At 66.3% G+C, this 18,659-nt stretch overlaps 2 protein-coding genes across 4 annotated transcripts in view; one reads left to right on the top strand and one right to left on the bottom strand.

The window, feature by feature from the left end:
• JAK3 (Janus kinase 3) overlaps positions 1–4,230 on the top strand; it is a 16,384-nt gene extending 12,154 nt beyond the window's left edge. For both annotated transcript variants that reach the window (XM_077191482.1, XM_054650189.2), the window contains 8 exons: positions 611–761; positions 831–970; positions 1,529–1,718; positions 2,256–2,380; positions 2,640–2,812; positions 3,225–3,342; positions 3,620–3,730; positions 3,819–4,230. In XM_077191482.1, the coding sequence (XP_077047597.1) occupies positions 611–761; positions 831–970; positions 1,529–1,718; positions 2,256–2,380; positions 2,640–2,812; positions 3,225–3,342; positions 3,620–3,730; positions 3,819–3,935 (1,125 nt within the window). In that variant the 3' untranslated portion in view covers positions 3,936–4,230. The remainder of the gene's footprint in view (positions 1–610; positions 762–830; positions 971–1,528; positions 1,719–2,255; positions 2,381–2,639; positions 2,813–3,224; positions 3,343–3,619; positions 3,731–3,818) is intronic.
• Positions 4,215–17,581, bottom strand: FCHO1 (FCH and mu domain containing endocytic adaptor 1). Of its 2 annotated transcripts, none has more exons than XM_054650400.2 (29): positions 17,434–17,581; positions 16,420–16,575; positions 15,685–15,763; positions 15,000–15,091; positions 14,825–14,899; positions 14,604–14,745; positions 14,372–14,524; positions 13,579–13,683; positions 13,029–13,127; positions 12,850–12,946; positions 12,119–12,163; positions 11,970–12,042; positions 11,739–11,760; positions 11,605–11,659; positions 11,245–11,423; positions 11,149–11,173; positions 10,778–10,840; positions 10,649–10,691; positions 10,455–10,546; positions 9,642–10,241; positions 9,025–9,143; positions 8,000–8,105; positions 7,812–7,923; positions 6,946–7,101; positions 6,442–6,574; positions 6,168–6,367; positions 5,296–5,360; positions 5,046–5,210; positions 4,215–4,479 (listed from the first exon to the last, which is right to left on the bottom strand). In XM_054650400.2, exons 3-29 carry the CDS (start codon positions 15,709–15,711, stop codon positions 4,457–4,459), a joined length of 3,066 nt encoding a protein of 1,021 aa, XP_054506375.2. In that variant the 5' UTR covers positions 15,712–15,763; positions 16,420–16,575; positions 17,434–17,581; the 3' UTR covers positions 4,215–4,456. The 2 variants fall into 2 exon arrangements, with proteins under 2 accessions (XP_054506375.2, XP_077047598.1); XM_077191483.1 differs by having other exon boundaries at positions 16,420–16,476; positions 17,434–17,514.
• Positions 17,582–18,659: the final 1,078 nt, after the last annotated feature.

Below are 18,659 nucleotides of genomic sequence, written 5' to 3' on the forward strand. Positions count from 1 at the left end.
CCCCATCCCGGTCCATCCCAACCCTCCTGCCCCATCCCGGTCCATCCCAACCCTCCTGCCCCTCCTGCCCCATCCCAACCCTCCTGCCCCATCCCATTCCATCCCAACCCTCCCCCCTATCCCACTGTATCCAGACCTTTCTTCCTCAGCCCTCCAGTCCCTTCCTGCTACATCCCAGCCCTTCTTCCCTGCCCAATTCCACCCCGTCCTACCCCATAAACCCATCCCACAAATCCCATCCCATAAATCCCATCCCAACCTACCCTATTCCCTGCTATGGTTCCCATCCCATCCCACAAATCCCATCCCATCCCACCCTATTCCCTGCTATGGATCCCATCCCACAAATCCCATCCCATCCCATAAATCCCATTCCACCCCATTCCCTGCTATGGATCCCATCCCATCCCATTCCCTGCTATGGATCCCATCCCACCCCACAAATCCCATCCCATCCCATCCCATCCCATCCCATCCCATCCCATCCCATCCCATCCCATCCCATCCCATCCCACCTCTCCTGCCCCATCCCACTGCACCCTGCCCCATCTCAGAGCCGTTCAGGGGCTCTTTGGGGGTCCCACAGCCCCTGACCCCCCCTTTCCCACAGAAGCTGGAATTCTACCAGAGCCAGCAGCAGCTCCCAGCCCCCCGGTGGCCCGAGCTGGCCGTGCTGGTGTCCCAGTGCATGGAGTACGAGCCCCAGCGCCGGCCCTGCTTCCGCGCCCTCATCCGCGACCTCAACAGCCTCATCACCTCCGGTGGGCACGGGCACGGGCTGGGGGGGCACGGGGGGACCCCACAGCGGCCTCACCCCCCCCTCCCCACAGACTACGAGCTGCTCTCGGACCTGTCCCCCGCGGATGTGACGCTCCGGGATGGCTTTTGGGGACACGAGTCCCTGGCCATGAGCCAGGATCCCGAGCAGTTCCAGGAGAGGCACCTCAAGTACATCTCGCTGCTGGGCAAGGTGGGGGCACAGCAGAGACCCCCCAAGCCCAAAATTCAGCTCAGCTGCTCTTCCCATCCCGGATTTGGGGTGTGGGACATCATGGCTGGATCCCAATCCTCCTGCACTGTTCTGCTGCCTCCTGCCCCTCCTGCCCCATCCCACTTGATCCCAGCCCTCCTGCCCCATCCTGACCCTCCTGTCCCATCCTGTTCTATCCCAACCTTCCTGGGGTTCCCACCTTGATCCCAGCCCTCCTGCCCCATCCTGACCCTCCTGTCCCATCCTGTTCTATCCCAGCCTTCCTGGGGTTGGGATAGAATCCCAATCCTCCTCAGGCTGTCATCCCTTACAGTCACCTGGCTGTATCAGTCTCCTGGCTCACTCAGTTGTGATTGATTAATTATGCAATTAATGGGGTCATTACCAGCAATCAGAGGAAGTTCTTTTAAACAGTAGCTGTTCTTTACCAGTTGATGCAGGTGTGAAAAGGCAGCTGGGGGGGATTTTGGGGTGGGGGATGAGGCACTGGGAATGTGGGGGGCACCCCCAACATCCAATTCCCTGCAAAATTCCCAGGGGAATTTCGGGAGTGTGGAGCTGTGTCGCTATGACCCCCTGGGTGACAGCACGGGCGAGCTGGTGGCAGTGAAGAGGCTGCAGCAGGATTCGGCCAAGGAAATTCGGGATTTCGAGCGGGAGATCCAAATCCTGCACTCGCTGCAGCACGACTTCATCGTCCGGTACCGGGGTGTCTGCTACAGCCGGGGTGAGCTGGGAATGGGACTGGGAATGAGACAGGAATGGGGCTGGGAAGGAGACAGGAATGGGGCAGGAATGGGGCTGGGAATGGGCAGGGAATAGGGCTGGGAATGAGCTGTGAATGGGGCAGGAATGGGGCTGTGAATGGGACAGGAATAGACAGGGAAGGGCAGGGAATGGAGAGGGAATTGGGCTGGGAATGGGACAGTGAATGGGGCAGGGATAGACGGGGAAGGGCAGGGAATGGGGCTGGGAATGGGACAGGAATGGGGCTGGGAACGGGGCAGGGAATTGGGCAGGAATGGGGCTGGGAATGGGGAAGGAATGGGACAGGGAATGGGGCTGGGAATGGGATAGGGAATTGGGCAGGAATGGGGAAGGAATGGGGCAGGAATGGGGCTGTGAACGGGGCTGGGAACGGGGCAGGGAATGGGGCAGGAATGAGGAAGGAATGGGACAGGGAATTGGGCAGGAATGGGGCTGGGAACGGGGCAGGGATCCCCGATCCCGGCTCCGGCCCTCCCGATGCTGGATTTGGCCTCAGGGATGCGCGGGCTGCGGCTGGTGATGGAATTCCTGCCCAACGGCTGCCTGCGGGATTTCCTGCAGAAGAACCAGCCCCGCCTGGAGCACAGGACGCTGCTCCTCTACGCCTGGCAGATCTGCAAGGTGGGATCGGGGCGGGCACGGGGGAAACGGGGCTGCTGCTGTCCCGGGGTGGGGCTGGAGCAATGCCACGGGTCACCCAAGGGTCATTGTCCAGCCTTGGGGATGCCGCAGGATCCTGTCCCGGCTGGAGCAGTGCCACCCTCACCCCGGGGGCTGTGCTCCAACCAGGATGAGCCCCCAGGGACCCTCACCCGGGGGTTCCCCAGCCCTGGGGACGCTGCCGTGTCCCCGCTCCCCTCGAGCAGCCGCCTCCCGGCAGGGCATGGAGTACCTGGGGGCGCAGCGCTGCGTGCACCGGGACCTGGCGAGCAGGAACATCCTGGTGGAGAGCGACAGCCACGTCAAGATCGGCGACTTCGGGCTGGCCAAGCTGCTCCCGCAGGACAAGGATTACTACGTGGTGCGGGAACCCGGCCAGAGCCCCGTTTTCTGGTGAGGGGGGCACACGGGGAGGGCTGGAATTCCAGCGGGATCCAGGGCTCAGGATCCACTTTTCCCTGGGGCTCAGAAACCGCTTTTCCCAGAGCTCTGGATCCCCTTTTCCCGGGACTCAGAACCCATTTTTCCCAAGGCTCTGGACCCATTTTTCCCACTCAGAACCGATTTTTCCCAGAGCTCAGAATCCCCTTTTCCCGGGGCTCAGGTTCCCCTTTTCCCAGGGCTCAGGTTCCCCTTTTCCCGGGGCTCAGAACCCTTTTTTCCCAGAGCTCAGAACCCGCTTTTCCCGGAGCTCAGAATCCCCTTTTCCCAGCAATCAGACTCCCCTTTTCCTGGGGCTCAGGATCTCTTTTCCCGGAGCTCAGAACTCATTTTTCCAGGGTTCTGAACCCGTTTTTTCCGGCAGGTACGCTCCGGAATCCCTGGCTGACAACATCTTCTCCTGCGCCTCCGACGCCTGGAGCTTCGGGGTGCTCCTCTACGAGCTCTTCACCTACAGCTCCAAGAGCAAGAGCCCCTCGGAGGTGACGTTTTCCCTGGAAAGGGCATGGGGGGCCATTCCCACTGGGACCAGCCCTTCACAGCCCTCCTGGTGCTCCTGGGTGTCCCAGAGCTTTTGGGCATCCTGGTGCTCCCGGGTGTCCCAGTGCTCCCGGGTGTCCCGGTGCTCCCGGGTGTCCCGGTACTCCCGGGTGTCCCGGAGCTCATGGATGTCCCAGAGCTTTTGGGCATCCTGATGCTCCCGGGTGTCCCGGTGCTCCCGGGTGTCCTGGAGCTCATGGATGTCCCCTGTGCCCGCAGGAATTCCTGCGGATGATGGGCACAGCGAGGCCGGCGCAGATCATCTGCCACCTGCTGGAGCTCCTCAAGGACAACCGGCGACTCCCGGCCCCCGCCGGCTGTCCCCCGGAGGTGACACCGCTGTCCCAGGGCTGGCAGGGGGGTCCCCGGAGTGCCCCTCCTCCCCTGATGGCCCCGCCGTGTCCCTTGTCGCCCCCAGGTGTACGCGCTGATGATGAGCTGCTGGGCCTTCACCCCTGGCGCCAGACCCACTTTTGGGGAGCTTTCCCCCAAAATCGAGGCGCTGCGGGATGGGCGGAGCAAAACTCGGGGGTAGCGCCCCCCCAGAATGGGTCCCCAATCCATGGTGATGCTTCCCTGAGCTTTGAGGGGGCAGCGAGGGGGGACACAGCCCCCAACCCCCCTTTCCCACATCACAACCCCCCTCCCAACCCTTCGGCTTTTCCCCCTTTTTTCCTTGCCCTCCCCTTCCATGGCAGAATTGGGATTGGAATATGGGAATATGGGGTTTATGGAAATATGGGATTTATGGGATTTACGGGATTTCTGGGATTGGCGCCGTGGCAAGAAGGAGGCAGCAGCCGGCGGGGGGGAATTTATTAGAAAATAAAGTGTTTAATAAAAGAGCAGCTCCTGCTCCCTTCACAGCACAGGGGAGGGTGGCGGGGGGGAGCAGGAGACGACGCAGGGACAGCGACAGGGCGGGGACAGGAGGAGGAGGAGGAAAAGGAGGAGGAGGAGGAGGCGCCCCCTCCCCAGCCCGCCTCCATCCAGTGTTTCCAATTCACACAACCGCGGGAAAAGCCCGGGGGGAGCCCGGGGGGGTCCGGGAACAGCTCAGGACCCCGCCAGGTAAATCCCTGCGGAGGAAAGGTGGGCACAGAGGAGGGAGGGCACGGCCCCGGCCAGGCACGGGCACTGCCCAGCGGCCGGAGCTCGGTGCCAGCACCCAGCTGGGTGACCTCGGGCACCCCAAAGAGCAGGGAAAGGACCCTAAATACCCCAGGGAAGAGACCCTGAGCACCCCAAAGAGCAGGGAAAGGACCCTAAATACCCCAGGGAAGGGACTCCGTGCACCTCAAAGATCAAGAAACGGACCCCATGAACCCCAAAGAGCAGAAAAGGAACTCCCCCGTGCACCCCAAGGAGCAGGGAAAGGACCCTAAATACCCCAGGGAAAGGACCCCGAGCACCCCAAAGAGCAGGGAAAGGACCCCAGGAACCCCACAGAGCAGAAAAGGGACTCCTGAGCACCCCAAGGAGCAGGGAAAGGACCCTAAATACCCCAAGGAAATGATCCCACACACCCCAGGGAAGGGACCCCCAGTTCCCCCAGGTCCCAGGGGATAGGGAGAGGACCCCGCACGCCCCAAGGCTGTGGGGAAGGGACCCCCCAGCCCCGTTTCCGTCCCCCCCCCAGCCGTACCTGTAGCAAACCTCTTCTTGACCAGCGACATGCGGTACCCGGCGCCCGCCAGCTCCACCTCCACTCCCGACAAGGTGCTGCCCTCGCTGCTGAACTGGGCGGCCACGGGACTGGGCTTACTGGGCCCCCCCAGCGGCTCCCAGCTGGCCGAGAGCCGCCCACAGCCTGGGGGGGAAAGCGCAGGGGTTGGGGGGGTCGGGACGTGGAGCCCTCGCCCCGTGACCCCCGAGCAGGGCGGGCCCGGCCTCACCTCCCTGCCCCGGGGCACCGGGGATGTCCAGCAGCTTCCAGAGCAGCCGCTTCTCCTCCAGGTTCCTGCCGGGATAAGCCCCCGCACCCCCAAAATTCAGCCCTTGCTGCCAATCCCCACATCCTGCCTTCCTTACCCCATCAGCGTCCCCATTTCCCAGTCCAGGGTTCCCATTTCTCATTTCTCCCACCCTGCAGAGATTCAGGACCCCACTCCTGTGCTCCCCATCTTGGGCAAGTTTGGGACCCCCAGTCCTGTGTCCCCTCCACCCTGGGGGAGTTTGGGGCTCCCATCTCTGTGTCATCCACCCTGTGAAGGCTTGAGAGCCCAGACCCTTCATCGCCCACCCTGTGAAGGTTTGGGACCCCAGACCTTTCATCCCTAACCCCTTTCAGACTCAGGATCCCAGACCCTTCATCCCCCATCCTGTGAAGGTTTGGAACCCCAGACCCTTCATCCCCCCCCCCCCCCCCCGTTCAGCCTCAGAACGCCAGACCCTTCATCCCCCACCCTGTGAAGGTTTGGGACCCCAGACCCTTCACCCCCCCATTCAACCTCAGGACCCCCCATCGTTCCTTTCCCCCCTTGTCCAGGTTCAGGACCCCAGACCCTTCATCACCCACCTCTTTCAGGCTCAGGACCCCAGACTCTCCACCTCTCCCTTGTTCAAGCTCAGGATCCCAGACCCTTCATCCCTGACCCCTTTCAGCCTCAGGATCCCCCATCCCTCCTCTCCCCCACCCCGCCGCAGCCCAGCCCCGCTCTCTCCCCGTTCCCTCTCTCCCCGTTCCCTCTCTCCCCGTTCTCTCTCTCCCCGTTCCCTCTCTCCCCGTTCCCTCTCTCCCCGTTCCCTCTCTCCCCGTTCCCGTTACCAGCTGGCCGCGGGCTGCAGCCGCAGGTTGGTCAGGGGCTCCTCCACGGGCAGCAGGACGTGCACGTTGCCCAGGGGCACGGGCAGTGCCAGGGCGGCCGCGTTGTAGCCGTACTCCACGCTGACCCGCGTGGCCCCGGGCGCGCAGTCCCAGCGCACGCAGAGCCGCAGCGGCGCCGAGCCGGGGCCCAGCCGCGAGAACTGCGGCACATCGGGGGGTTCAGGGGGGCACCGAGACCCTGCCGTGCCCAGGGGGGGTGCCCTGAGGGGCTCACCTGGTACTTGAGCAGCGCCACGTTGTAGTAGGAGGCGGCCGGGCTTTGCTCCGCCTGTTTCTGCAGGTGCCCGGTCAGCGCTGCCATGTTCAGCCAGAAGTCCTTGGTGCTGGGGTCGCTCTGGGAGGGGTCGCTGGGGGCGTGGGGGGAGAGGGGCAGCAGGGTCTGGGTACCCCCAGAGGCTGGCACCCCGGTACCCAGCTCCAAACGATGCCCAGAGCGCTGGGATCCCAAAACTCAGCTCCCCATCGCTGCATTCCCAGGACACTCACAGCCCTGGAACCCCCAAAACTCTGCTCCCCATCCCTCAGCTCCTGAGGGTATCCCCAGGAAAACAGAGACACTCCGTACCCCAAAACCCACCCCCATCCCTGCATCCATCACCTCCCAAGGTCCCTGTATCCCCCAGACACCCCCTGCACCCCAACACCAGCCCCCTACCACTGCCCCCCGCACCTCTCAGGCTGCCCCCCGGTGTCCCCCCGGTGTCCCCCGTGCCCACACCTGTAGAGCAGCTCGGCGTTGGGCAGGAACTGCTCGATGGCTCCGGCGTTGAGGAGGCGGAAGCTGAGCACGGGCGGGGCCGCGGGGCCGCCGAACACCCGCACGATGCCGGCGGGGAAGGACATGGTCAGCTCCCCTGTCACCTTCACCAGGCAGCTGCGGGGACACGCCGGGGCTCAGGACATGCCCCGGGCAGGACACGGCGGCCGGAGGGACCCCCATATTTCCAGCTCCCCCTCAGTTTTGGGGTCCCTCCCATGTTCTGGGGTCCATGTTCCAGGATTTCCCCGCCCCCCAGTTTTAGGGTCCCCCTGCAGTTTTGGGGTCGGATACAGCCCAGGGCTGTGGCTGTGGCCATGGTGAACCCCAGGTTTTTGGGGTCCCCCCCTCCATGTTCCAGGATCTTCCCGCATGTTCCAGGATCCTCTGCGGTTTTGGGGTCTCCCCCCATTTTTGGGGTCCCCCCCATTTTTGGGGTCCCCCCCATTTGGGTTTGGATACAGCCCAGAGCCGTGGCCATGGCCATGCTGACCCCCATGTTTTGAGGTCCCTCCCATGTTCCAGGATCCCCCTGCGGTTTTGGGATCTCCCCCCATTTTTGGGGTCTCCCCCCATATTTCCAGCTCCCCCCCCAGGTTTTGGGGGGGCCCCCCCGCGTTTTTGGGGTGCCCCAAGTAAGGTCTGGATACATCCCAGGGCCCCGAGGCTCCCGGCTGGAACGGAGCGAGCAGCGTCCCCGAGCTCCGAGCAGCGGCTGCACCCCCACAGCACCCCTGGGGACCCCAAAATCCGACCTAACCCCAAAATCCCCCCACAGCACCCCCGGGACACCCCCAAATCCTCTGAACGCCGGGACCCCCCCGTACCTGTCGGCGTCGCGCCCCTTGAAATAGGCGTGCACGTACTCGGTGAAGGCGGTGGCCACGGGCAGCGCGTCCTGCGAGCCCAGCACCACGGGGCTGGGACCGCGCGACAGCCCTGGCGAGGGGGCAGAGGGGTCAGCGCAGGGCTGGGACCCTCAGCCCAACCCCCCCGGGATCCCCCCGGGACGCACCGAGCGCCGGCGGGGCCACGGTGAAGAAGCCGCGCTCGCTCAGGCTGGCGGGAGCCGAGTGCGAGGGGCCGCAGCTCCAGGAGGGCGAGGGGCTCAGCGAGCGCGACTGCCGGGGCAAGGAGGGCTGGGGTGGGTGTCTGCACCCCCGCACCCCCGGGTTCTGCATCCCTGAATCCCTGCACCCCTGAATTCTGCAGCCCCGCACCCCGAATTCCGCATCCCTGCAACCCCGCATCCCCGAATTCCGCATCCCTGCATCCCCGAATTCCACATCTCTGCACCCCTGAATTCCACATCCCTGTATCCCCGCACCCCCAAATTCCACATCCCTGCATCTCCGAACTCCACATCCCTGCATCCCCAAATTCCACATCCCTGCACGCCCGAATTCCACATCCCTGCATTCCCAAAATCCTGCATCCCTGCATTCCCACATCCTCAATCCCCGAATTCCCAAATCCTGCATCCCCCAGCCCTGAACTCCCAAACTCGATATCCCTGCACCCCACGCCCCTGAATCCTTGTATCCCCAAATTCTCACACCCCTGAATTCCCACGTCCCTGAATCCCCACATCCCTGAATCTTCAAATTCCCACACTCTGAATTCCCATATCCCCGAATCCCCAAATCCCCGAAACCCCACATCCCTGAATCCTCAAATTCCCACACCCCCAAATTCCCCCACTCCAAATTCCCACACCCCCGAATTCCTGCATCCCCAAATTCCCACATCCCTGAATCCCCACACATCAAATTCCTACACCCCGAATCCCCACACCCCCAAATTCCCACACCCCCGAACCCCCAAATTCCCACCCCCTCCATCCCACCCCCCTCACCCCTCCCCATCCCCTTCCCCTTTCTCATTCCCCAGGGAATCTCCTCCCAGTGCCCCCTTCCCCGCGCTGCCATTCCCATACTGGGAGCACTGGGAAGCCGGGGCGTGTCTGACCGCCCCTCCCGGGGGTCCCCGCGCCCCTCCCCAGCCCGGGGGTCCCCACGCCCCCCCAGCCCGGCCCCGCACCAGGTCGCTGTTGCTGCCCGCGGCCGGCCCGGCCGGCGGCCGCTTGGTGCGGGAGCGGCGCGGGGGGGCCACGAGAGGAACGTCCCGGGGGGCAGCGCTGGGCCAGGAGGGCACAGAATCTGAGGGGGGGCACGAATGGGGGGGTGAGGGCAGAGCCCCGACATGGCAGGACCCCCCCTCCCCGGAATCCAGGACCACCCCCCAGGAATCGGGCAGGGCTCGGTTCTGGGGTGGGGGGTGGAGTTGGGGTGATGGGGGGGCAGAGTTGGGGGTGATGAGGGCAGATTTTGGCATTATGGGGGCAGATTTAGGTGTTTGGGGGGGCAGGGTTAAGGGTAATGGGGGGCAGAGTTGGGGGCTATGGGGGGCACAGTTTGGGTTAACTGGGGGGCAGATTTGGGGTCATTGGGGGGGTAGAGTTTGGGGTCACTCAGGACAGAGTTTAGGGGTTATGGGGGGGCACAGTTCAGGCTAATTGGGGGGCACAGTTCGGGGTCATGAGGGCTGATTTAGAGGTAATGGGGGGCCAGGCTTAAGGATAATGGGGCGGGGGGCAGAGTTGGGGGCTGTAGAAGTCACATTTAGGGGCAACATGGGGCAGCTCTCCCCCCACTCACCCGGCTCCGACTGCAGAGGGGGGGTCCCAGCCGTGCCCCCCTCGCTCAGCCTGGTCCCCGGCCCTTGGCAGCCCCAGGGAGAGGGGCTGGAGGACTCCCCCCCGCTCGGGGGGGCCGGCGAGGAGGACGATGAGGAGGCCGAGTTGGAGGAAGGACGCGTCGGGGGGGGCTGCTCCCCACCGGGGCTGCGGGGTCTGCCCCAGACCGGGGGGTCCCCAAAAGGGTCCGGCGAGGGCGCTTCCCGTGGGGCGGGGCCGCTGAGGCAGCGGCTGCGACCCCGGGGCGCGACCCCCGCCTCCCCCCAGAGCCCCTCGGCGCCGGGGCCGCTGAAAACGGCGAAGTTGGGGGGCTCGGGGAGGCGGCCGGAGGGGCTGCGGGGCCGCGGGGCCCAGGCGCTGCTGCTGCTGCTGCTGGCGGGGGGCGGCTCCGCTTTGGGGCCGGGGCTCTGCGGCGTCCCCGGCTGCGGGGTCCAGGGCCGGGAGTCCGGGGAGGGACCGGGCGCGGGGTGCGAGGGCGAGTCCAGCCCCGAGTCCTCCACGTTCTCCGGGGACGAGGAGGAGAAGGGCGACGAGGACGAGGTGAGGACGTAGGAGCGGGGGGCTGCGGGACAGCCCCGGTCAGAGCCCGGCCCCTCCCCTGCCCTGCCCTGCCCTGCCGGGGTTCCCGTCCCGCCCCCCAAATCCTCACCCGGGAATTCCCCCGTTCCCTACCCGACCCCCAAATCCTCACCCGGGAATTCCCCTGTTCCCATCCCGACCCCCAAATCCTCACCCGGGAATTCCCCCGTTCCCATCCCGCCCCCCAAATCCTCACCCGGGAATTCCTCTGCCTCCAACGCCGACTCCAGGGGGGGCCCGAAGAGCTCGGCTGAGGGTGGCGTGTCCTGGGGGGGCTTCCCGGGGCCGCTGGGACAGGGACAGAGTGGGGGGGGCTCAGAGCCTGCTCGGGACCCCCCAGGAATGGGGGGTGGCCACCCCATGGCACCCCAATCCTTCCCTGTCCCCTACCTGTTCACCTGCGCCGCTGGGAGAGCCCTCCCCGTGCTGTCACCTGCAGGGAGAGGGGACACTGCACTGCACCCCACATGGACCCCTCGTGTGCCCCCCAAATCCTCAGGACCCCCAGCCCAGTCTCACCTGCTGCCAGTGTCCCCTCAGGGTCTGTGTCACTGCAGGCCGGGGTCAGGGACACCGTGTGCCCTGCGGGGGGGATGTCACCGTGAGGGGACACGGAGCCACGGGGACTCTGGGATGGCTCAGGAAGGGTGGGGTATCCCCAAGGAAGGGGGCTTAGGAGGATGTGACATCCCCAGAGATTGGGTTTAAGGAACGGTGGCATTGTCCCCAAGGGAGGGGGCTCAGGAAGGATGGGATGTCCCCAAGAAGGGGGCTCAGGAATGATGTGATGTCCCCAAGAAGGGGGTCAGGAAGGATGAGATGTCCCCAAGCAGTGGCTCTCAGCCTCGGTGCCACCCCCCAGGCCACCACACGCCCGCAGTGCCACTTACGGGACGCCTGCCTCCTGACGGTGCCCTGCAAGAGAAGAGGACGGGGGTGAGGTGACCCCGGGAATTCTGGGGGTCCCCACAGCCCCCCAGGCTCACCCCAATGCCAGGGGCCAGGATGAGATTCCCCACGGTGGCCTTGAGCTGCTCCACGGCGGCCTCGGCGCTGCCGGGTGCCTCCCGCGGCTGCACCGGTTTGATGTGGACGTAAAACTTGCGCGGCTCGTCCTCGTCATAGTCGGAGTCGCTGGAGGAACAGCCGGGATTCTCCACCTCACCTGAGCCCACGTCAAGGCAATGCCTGGCTGGAATCCCCCCTAGATCCCCCAGAAATGCCCAGTCAGATTTCCCCTTGGATCCCCCCAAAATCCCTGCTTGGAATTCCCCTTGGATCCCCCAAAAATCCCTGCTTGGGGTTGCCCTTGGATCCTCCAAGAATCCCCCCATTTCCAAGGATACTGCGGGCGCTGTCCGGGCGCACGGTGAATCCGTCCTCGTCCACCTCGGGGCAGCCCTGCAGGGACACATCCCGACATTCCCAGTGCTCCCAGTTTGGGAATGACAGCGCCGGGGCGGGGCACTGGGACACTCACCAGGTCGTTATCCGGAGATTCCCTGGGGAATGAGGGGGAGAGTCAGGGGACGTGGGAATTCAGGGATGTGGGAATTCAGGGATGTAGGGATGTCGGAAATCTGGGATGCAGAAATTCAGGGATGTGGGAATTCGGGGATGTGGGAATTCGGGGATGAAACAATGCAGGGATGCAGGGATGTGGGAATGCAGGGATGCAGGAACTCTGGGATGCGGGGATTGAGGCTCTTACACAGCATCACGGTCCCGCTCCTTACGGCTCAAGCCCGGGATCCGGAACGCTTTGCTCCGGCTCCTCTTGGGTCCTGGGGAAAGCGGGAGCAGGGTGAGGAAGGGCCTCCGCAGCCCCCGGGACTCCCAGCTGGATGCAGACGTACTTGCCTTCCTGCGCTGGAGCCAGCCGGTACTCGTCGAAATCCAACGCTCCTGCCATGGAGAGTGGGATCAGCCCGGGATCAACCCAGGATCAGCCCAAGATCAGCCTGGGATCAGCTGGGATCAGAGTGGGATCAACCCGGGATCAACCTGGGATCAGCCTGGGATCAACCCAGGATCAGCCTGGGATCAGCCGGGATCAGATTGGGATCAGACTGGGATCAACTTGGGACCAGCTGGGATCAACCCGGGATCAACCCAATTCAGCCTGGGACCAACCCAGGATCAGCCAGGGTCAGGCTGGAATCAGCCTGGGATCAGCCTGGGATCAACCCGGGATCAGCCTGGAATCAATCCGGGACCAGCCTGGGATCAGCCTGGCATCAACCCAGGATTAGCCTAGGATCAGCCTGGGATCAGCCTGGGATCAGCCTGGGATCAACCCCGGGATCAGCCAGAATCAACCCAGGATCAGCCAGAATCAGCCTGGGAACAGCCCGGGACCAGCTGGGATCAACCTGGGATCAGCCCATGATGAGCCAAGAGCAGCCGGGATCAACGCACAATGAGCCAGGATCAGCCCAGGATCAGTCTGGGATCAACCCGGGACCAGCCCAGCATTAGTCAGGATCAGCTGGGATCAGCCCAGGATCAGCCAGAATCATCAGGGATCAACCCAGGATCAACCCGGGATCATCAGGGCCCCATCCCCGCCCAGGTGGGACCCCCGGGCTCACCTGGCCGCTCTCTCCCCGTGCCCTTGCTCTCGGCAAACCTCCGGAGCAGCATCTCCGTGCCGATGTTCTCCACGTTCTGCTTGAACTCCTCGTGGACCTGGGGGGGCAAAAAGGGAAGGGGACATGGAATAAAGAGGGGAAATGGGAATGGGGAGGGGGTCACTCACCTGGGGACTCACCTGGCCGATCTGGACGTGGGTGTCCTCCACGGAGTGCGAGTAGGAGCCGATGAGCCCCTTCATGTGCCGCAGGTGGGCTTCTTCCACCTCCTGGAAGCGCTGGAGCGGGGAAAAACAGGGGTCAGGAAGGGGGGACATCCCCAGGAATCAGCAGGTGGGCAGCGAAGGGTTTGGGATGGGTGGGATGTTCCCAGGTGGGCAGGGAAGGGTTTGGGATGGGTGGGATGTGTCCCCAGGGATCCCACTCTTCCCAAATCCCACCAATGCCCATCCACACCCAAATCCCATCAGTTCCCATCCCTTTCCCAGTTCCCATCAGTTCTCATCCCTTCCCAAGTCCCAACAGTGCCCATCCCTGCCCACATCCCAGCCATACCCATCCTTTCCCCAGTTCCCATCAATGCCCACCCCTCTCCCAGTTCCCATCTGTGCCCACCCCTCTCCCAGTTCCCACCAGTTCCCACCCCTCTCCCAGTTCCCACCAGTTCCCATCCCTCTCCCAGTTCCCACCAGCTCCCAGCCCTCTCCCAGGGGTGCCAGCCGTGCCCACCATGGCCGAGTCCAGCATGCGCTGCTCGAAGTCGGCGCGGGCAGCGTTGTATTTGTCCACCGCCCTCCGCAGAGCCTCGCCCGCCTTCCGCGACTTCAGCTCCGCCTGCGCCACCGCCGGGCACGGGGACAGCCAGGGACAAGGACAGGGATCGTCAGGAATGGGACAGAGACCACCAGGGGGGACAGGGGACAGCCAGGGACAGCCAGGGACAAAGCCAGGGATCGTCAGGAATGGGACAGGGGACAGCGAGAGGGGACAGGGGACAGCCGGGGGACAATAGGGACAAGGCCAGGGATCGTCAGGAATGGGACAGGGATCGTCAGGGAGAGGACAGGGAACAGCAAGAAACAGCTGAGACAAGGACAAGGATCATTAGGGAGGGTACAGGGGACAGCCAGGGGAATGACAGGGATCATCAGGAACAGGACATGGGACAGCCGGGAAAAGGTAAGGGATTGTCAGGGAGGGGACAGGGGACAGCCAGGGGGACAGGGGACAGCCAGGACAAGGACAGGGACCATCAGGGAGGGGACAGGGACCTCCTGGGGGGTACAGGGACTCCAGGCAGGGGACAATGATCACTGTGGCACAACAGGACCATCGAGGGAGGGTCAAGAATCACCAGGGAAGGGACACGGACCACTGAGGGGGGTGACAGGGACAGCAGGGAGGAGGCAGAACCACCACGAGGGGAAGGGACCACCAAGGACGGGACAAGAGCCACCAACAGGAGTTAGGGACCACGCAGAGGGACACGGGGACACTGAGGGGGGGACACTGGGGGTGGCACCTTGTCGATCTCCTTCTGGCTGGTGCCCTCCTTGCGCAGCCGCTCGTACTCCTGGCACTTGCTGTGGTAGCTCTCCTTGGACTTGGGCAGCAGCTGGGCCACCCCGTGCAGCAGCTGCACGGCCTCCAGCGTCCCTGCCACCTCCTCCTTGGACTGTGGGGACACAGCAGCGTGGGCAGGGCTGGCTGGGGACGCCGGGGAGGGGACAGGGCCGGGGAGGGGACGGCGCTACCTTCTTGTGCACCCGGCCTTGCTCCTCGCCGTAGCGCGAGATCTCCTTGATGAGGTCGTGCAGCTTCTTCATCAGCTCCAGGTGGCACAGGGCCAGCTTGTCCGAGGAGATGCGGAAAACCTCCCACAGAGGCGCGAAGGTCCTGCTCGGGGGGCCACCACAACGGTCACCAGGGGGTCCCCAAAGCCACCTCAAGGTGCCCCAGACACCCCCCCCCGTACCCCAGCTGGGTCCCGTTCGTGGCCATCTTTGACAGCTTCACCATGGCCTTGGCGTAGTTCTCCTCGATGGCGGCCCTGGGGATGGTGGGGAGGGGGATTTAGGATGGAACCAGGGTTTTGGGGACCCCCCCAAAGGGTTCTGGGGAGCCCCCAGGGTGTCCCCAGCCCCGGGTACCTCTCCCGGACGAAGTCAGCGAGCTCCTTGGTGGAGATCTGCCCGTGCTTCATGTTGTGGTAGAGGACATCAAAGCCGTGGTTCTTCTCACCCTGCCAGGGGAGAGATCCCAGATCCCAAATCCCAAGGGACCCCCACACCCCCTTTTCCTTGGGAGCAGCATCTGGAGCGGCCCAAACCCCCCCAAAACTGGGGTGCTGAATTCCCCCCCCCCCGCCCCGACTCCAAACCAGCCCTCCCCAGGACGGGCTGGGCTGAACCCCAAAAATCCCCGGGGTTATTTCGGGTGCTGCCCCACACCCACAAAGTGGCTCCACCTCAGCCCCCACCCACCCCCCGCAGCCGCGCTGGGGGTGCAGGTGAACCCCCAGGGGAAACTGAGGCAGGAGGAAGAGGAAGGTGGCGGCAGCCGCCGGATGAACCAGGAAGCGCCGGCCACGCGACTTCCCCCGCCCCCCCATCGGGCTGGGGACCCCCAGGGAGGGGGGGAAAAGTGATGTCACCACGGCGGGGAGACCCCCCGACCACCCCCCCACACCGCCCACCCCCCAATTAATTAATAAACAGCGTTAATTAAGGTGCCGGGCTTTGAAAATTCACCTCCCCCAAGGGCGGGGGGGGCCTCTGAGGGTGGGGGGCACCCACGGACGGGTGGGGGGCACCCAAGGCGGGGGTCCCAGCTTACCCAGAAGTGCTCGGTGAAATAGGACATCTTGGAGGGGGGGGCAGCGGCGCGGGGACCCCGCAGCTCAACTCCCGGCGCCCTGGGGGGACACCGGGACATTACCGGGGGAGGGGTCCGGGGGGGCTCCGCGGGGTCGCACCCACCCGTTTTTCTCGGTTTTGCCGGGAAAACGCAGCCCCGTGGTCATGGAAACCGCAGAGTCCCCCCCAGCGCTGCTCCCTGCCAGCGACCCCTCCCCAAGGCGTGCGGCACCCCGGGGTACCGGGGGGGGCACCGGGGAGGGCACCGGGGGGGCCCCGGGGCGGCGCTGGGCCCGACACCAGATACGCAGATCAATAATAAATGAGCGGCTGCTGCGTGCGGCGGCGGCTGCTCCCACACCCGGCCCTGCCCGTGCCCCCTGGGCCCCCCCAAAAACTCCCCCCAAAACACCCCCGCACCCCCAGGAACCCCCGCCCCACAGAAAAAATGATCCAAGCATCCCGACCCCCCCCCCCCCCCGCTAAATTTGCCGCGCTGGGGATGCCCGAGCAGAGCAGCCCTCGGCACTCAGTGGGGGGACCCCCAGATGTGCCCCCCACCCCAGATGTGCCCCCCACCCTGGGCTGTGCCGCCCCCCAACCCCGGTCTGTGCCCCCCCCCGAACCCGCTCCCCATCATGCACCGGAGAAAAACAGGAAACCCCAAAAATTCGCGCCTGGTTGGCGCCACCGGGGGAGGCCCCTCCCGACTCACCCTGGGCTGTTGGGGGGTTCGCGGGGCCCCCCCGAGCATCCTCGGCGTGCCGGGGGTCTGGAGGGGTTCAAGGGGGGGGTCAGGGCACGCTGCAGCCCCCCCAAACCCGCTCCGAGCCCCCGCCGCTGCCCGGTCCCTCCTCACGGGTTCCGCCACCTGTGTCACGAGCGGGGCGGGCTCAGCGCGGCCCCCCCGGTAAAAGGGGGGGGAGAAAAACTGGGAGGGGTCTCGGGGGGGGGCTCGGGGCCCGCAGGAACCCCCCCCCCCCCCCCCAGCCCCGCCGGTCCCGGGCGGCCGCAAACGCCACGAACGCGCCGCCGGCCAAAGTCCCCGCGGCCACCGAGTCCCCGAGCGGGACGGGGGGTGCGGGGTGGGGGGGGCTGCGGCACCGGGACCCCCCCCGCCCCCAAAACCGGGCGGTTCGGGCCACCTGCAGCCGTGACCTTCAGCGCGGGGCGCGGGGGACCCCCCCGGAGGATGCGGGGGGACGGGAAGGGGAGGGCCCGGTTCGGGAACGCGGGGGGGGCTGCGCACCCCAAAATCCCCCGGGATCGGGAGGCACCACGGGGGTTTTTATTTTTGGGGCGTGCACCCCCAAAACGAAAAAGGAGGGAAAGCGCCGAGCGGAGCCCTGCACCTGCAGCGCGGGGAGGCGGCGGGGGGGCCGCCCGCAGCACCGGGAGCGGGCTCGTGGCCAGCGGGGGCTGCACCGGTGCACCGGGGCGTTATTAACGGTGGGCGCCGGGGCGGTGCGGTGCGGTGCAGCGGGGCGCGGTGCACAGCGAGGGGAAGGGAGGGATCCCCGGTACGGCGGGGGCGGCGCGGGGATGCACCCTCGCACCCTGGTGAGGGCGATGCTGCGGGGGCGGCGGGGGGGAACCCGCGCGGGAACGGCGGGGCCGGGGGAGCTGCGCGGCGGGGCCGCGGCGGGGGCACTCCGGGACGGGACGGGACCCCCGTGCGGGGCGCGGGGCCGGGGCGCGGTGCCCGCTCCGGAGAGGACGCGGGACTCACCTGCGGGGCCGCCGCCCCCGCCCCGCTCCGCTGCCGCCGCCGCCCCGGGACCGCGGCGGGACCGCGCTGGGGGCGGTGCTGGCCACGCCCCCTCCCGCCGAGCAGCGCCTCCATTGGCCGGCGCGCCCGGCAGCGGTGACCGCAGCCAGCGGCCGCCGCTTCCCATTGGTCGAGGCGCCGCCGCGCCGCGCGCGGGGAGGGGGCTCATTTGCATTTTTAAAGCGGCCGCCGCCCCAAAGCGCGGCGGGAGCGGCGCGGGGGGAGATGAGCGAGCGGAGCCGCCGGTACCGGAGAACGGCGCTGGAGCTGGAGCTGCCGCCGTCCCCCCGGGTGTCACCCATCCCGAGCTGTCACCCCCCTCCCGGGACTGCCGCCACCGCGCGCGCTCCGCCCCTCGAGCTCCCGGTGCAGCTCCCGGGGCGGCGGCTCCCCCACGACCCTGCCGGTGTCACCGCACCCGCGGTGCCCAGCTGTGTCCCCCCCCTACACCCGCCGCCGGTGCCAGCCGGTGCCTCGCACCCCGCTGAGCTCATGGCCCGGCTGTCACCGGCTGTCACCGGCGCAGCTGCGGGAGCGTCCCCGCGGGCAGGGACCCGGCGGAGGGCGGGGGATGTGGGGGACATTCCCGGCGGGGGCGACATTCCCGTATTCCCGTCGGGAATCCACCGAACATCCCGCCGAGACGGGGGACGCGCCGGCCCCGCGGTGCCACCGGAGCCGGGACGGCGGGGACGTCACGCGGCGGTTTCGGTTACGCCGCCTTTTGTCCCGGCGACACCTGGCAGGTGCCGCCGCGCCCGGATGGCAGTGCCAGGCCCAGCCGGTGGCACCGCGGCAGCGCCGGTGGGCTCGGGGCCGGGGGGCTGGAGACCCCTCCCCAGCTCCACGCACGGCTCCGCCAGGGTCAGGCCTCTGCTGGCGCTGCCACCGCGGGCACTGTCACCCCCCGCGGTGTCCCCCGGAGAAGCCCCCGCTGGGACCCCTCCCCAGAACCCAAAGCCACTGGGACCAGTCAGAGCAGAGTGGGGGGCTCGGAGGGGGCTGGGGGGACAGGGACAGCCCTGGGGACAGCCCCGAGCCTGGGGGTCACACCTGGGCTCCAGGGGAGCGAATCCCCCCTGAGCCCCCTCCCCAAAACAGCCCCGCTGGAGCAAAGGGCTGGGAACCAGGGGATTTTGGGGAAGGGGAGGTTTGGGATTGGCTGCGGGGGTGGGAAGGGGAATTTG

Source organism: Agelaius phoeniceus, chromosome 29 (assembly GCF_051311805.1).
Source record: "Agelaius phoeniceus isolate bAgePho1 chromosome 29, bAgePho1.hap1, whole genome shotgun sequence".
Taxonomy (NCBI): domain Eukaryota; kingdom Metazoa; phylum Chordata; class Aves; order Passeriformes; family Icteridae; genus Agelaius; species Agelaius phoeniceus.

What these genes read in the sequence shown, in the direction of transcription:
- FCHO1 (XM_054650400.2), bottom strand. Translation starts at nt 15,711, where the DNA reads ATGTCCTATTTCACCGAGCACTTCTGG. An exon ending in CCCACGTCCAGATCGGCCAG is followed by an intron (nt 12,947 to 13,028) that starts GTGAGTCCCCAG and finishes TTGCCCCCCCAG; the next exon opens with GTCCACGAGGAGTTCAAGCA. An exon ending in AAGGGGCGCGACGCCGACAG is followed by an intron (nt 7,102 to 7,811) that starts GTACGGGGGGGT and finishes GTGTCCCCGCAG; the next exon opens with CTGCCTGGTGAAGGTGACAG.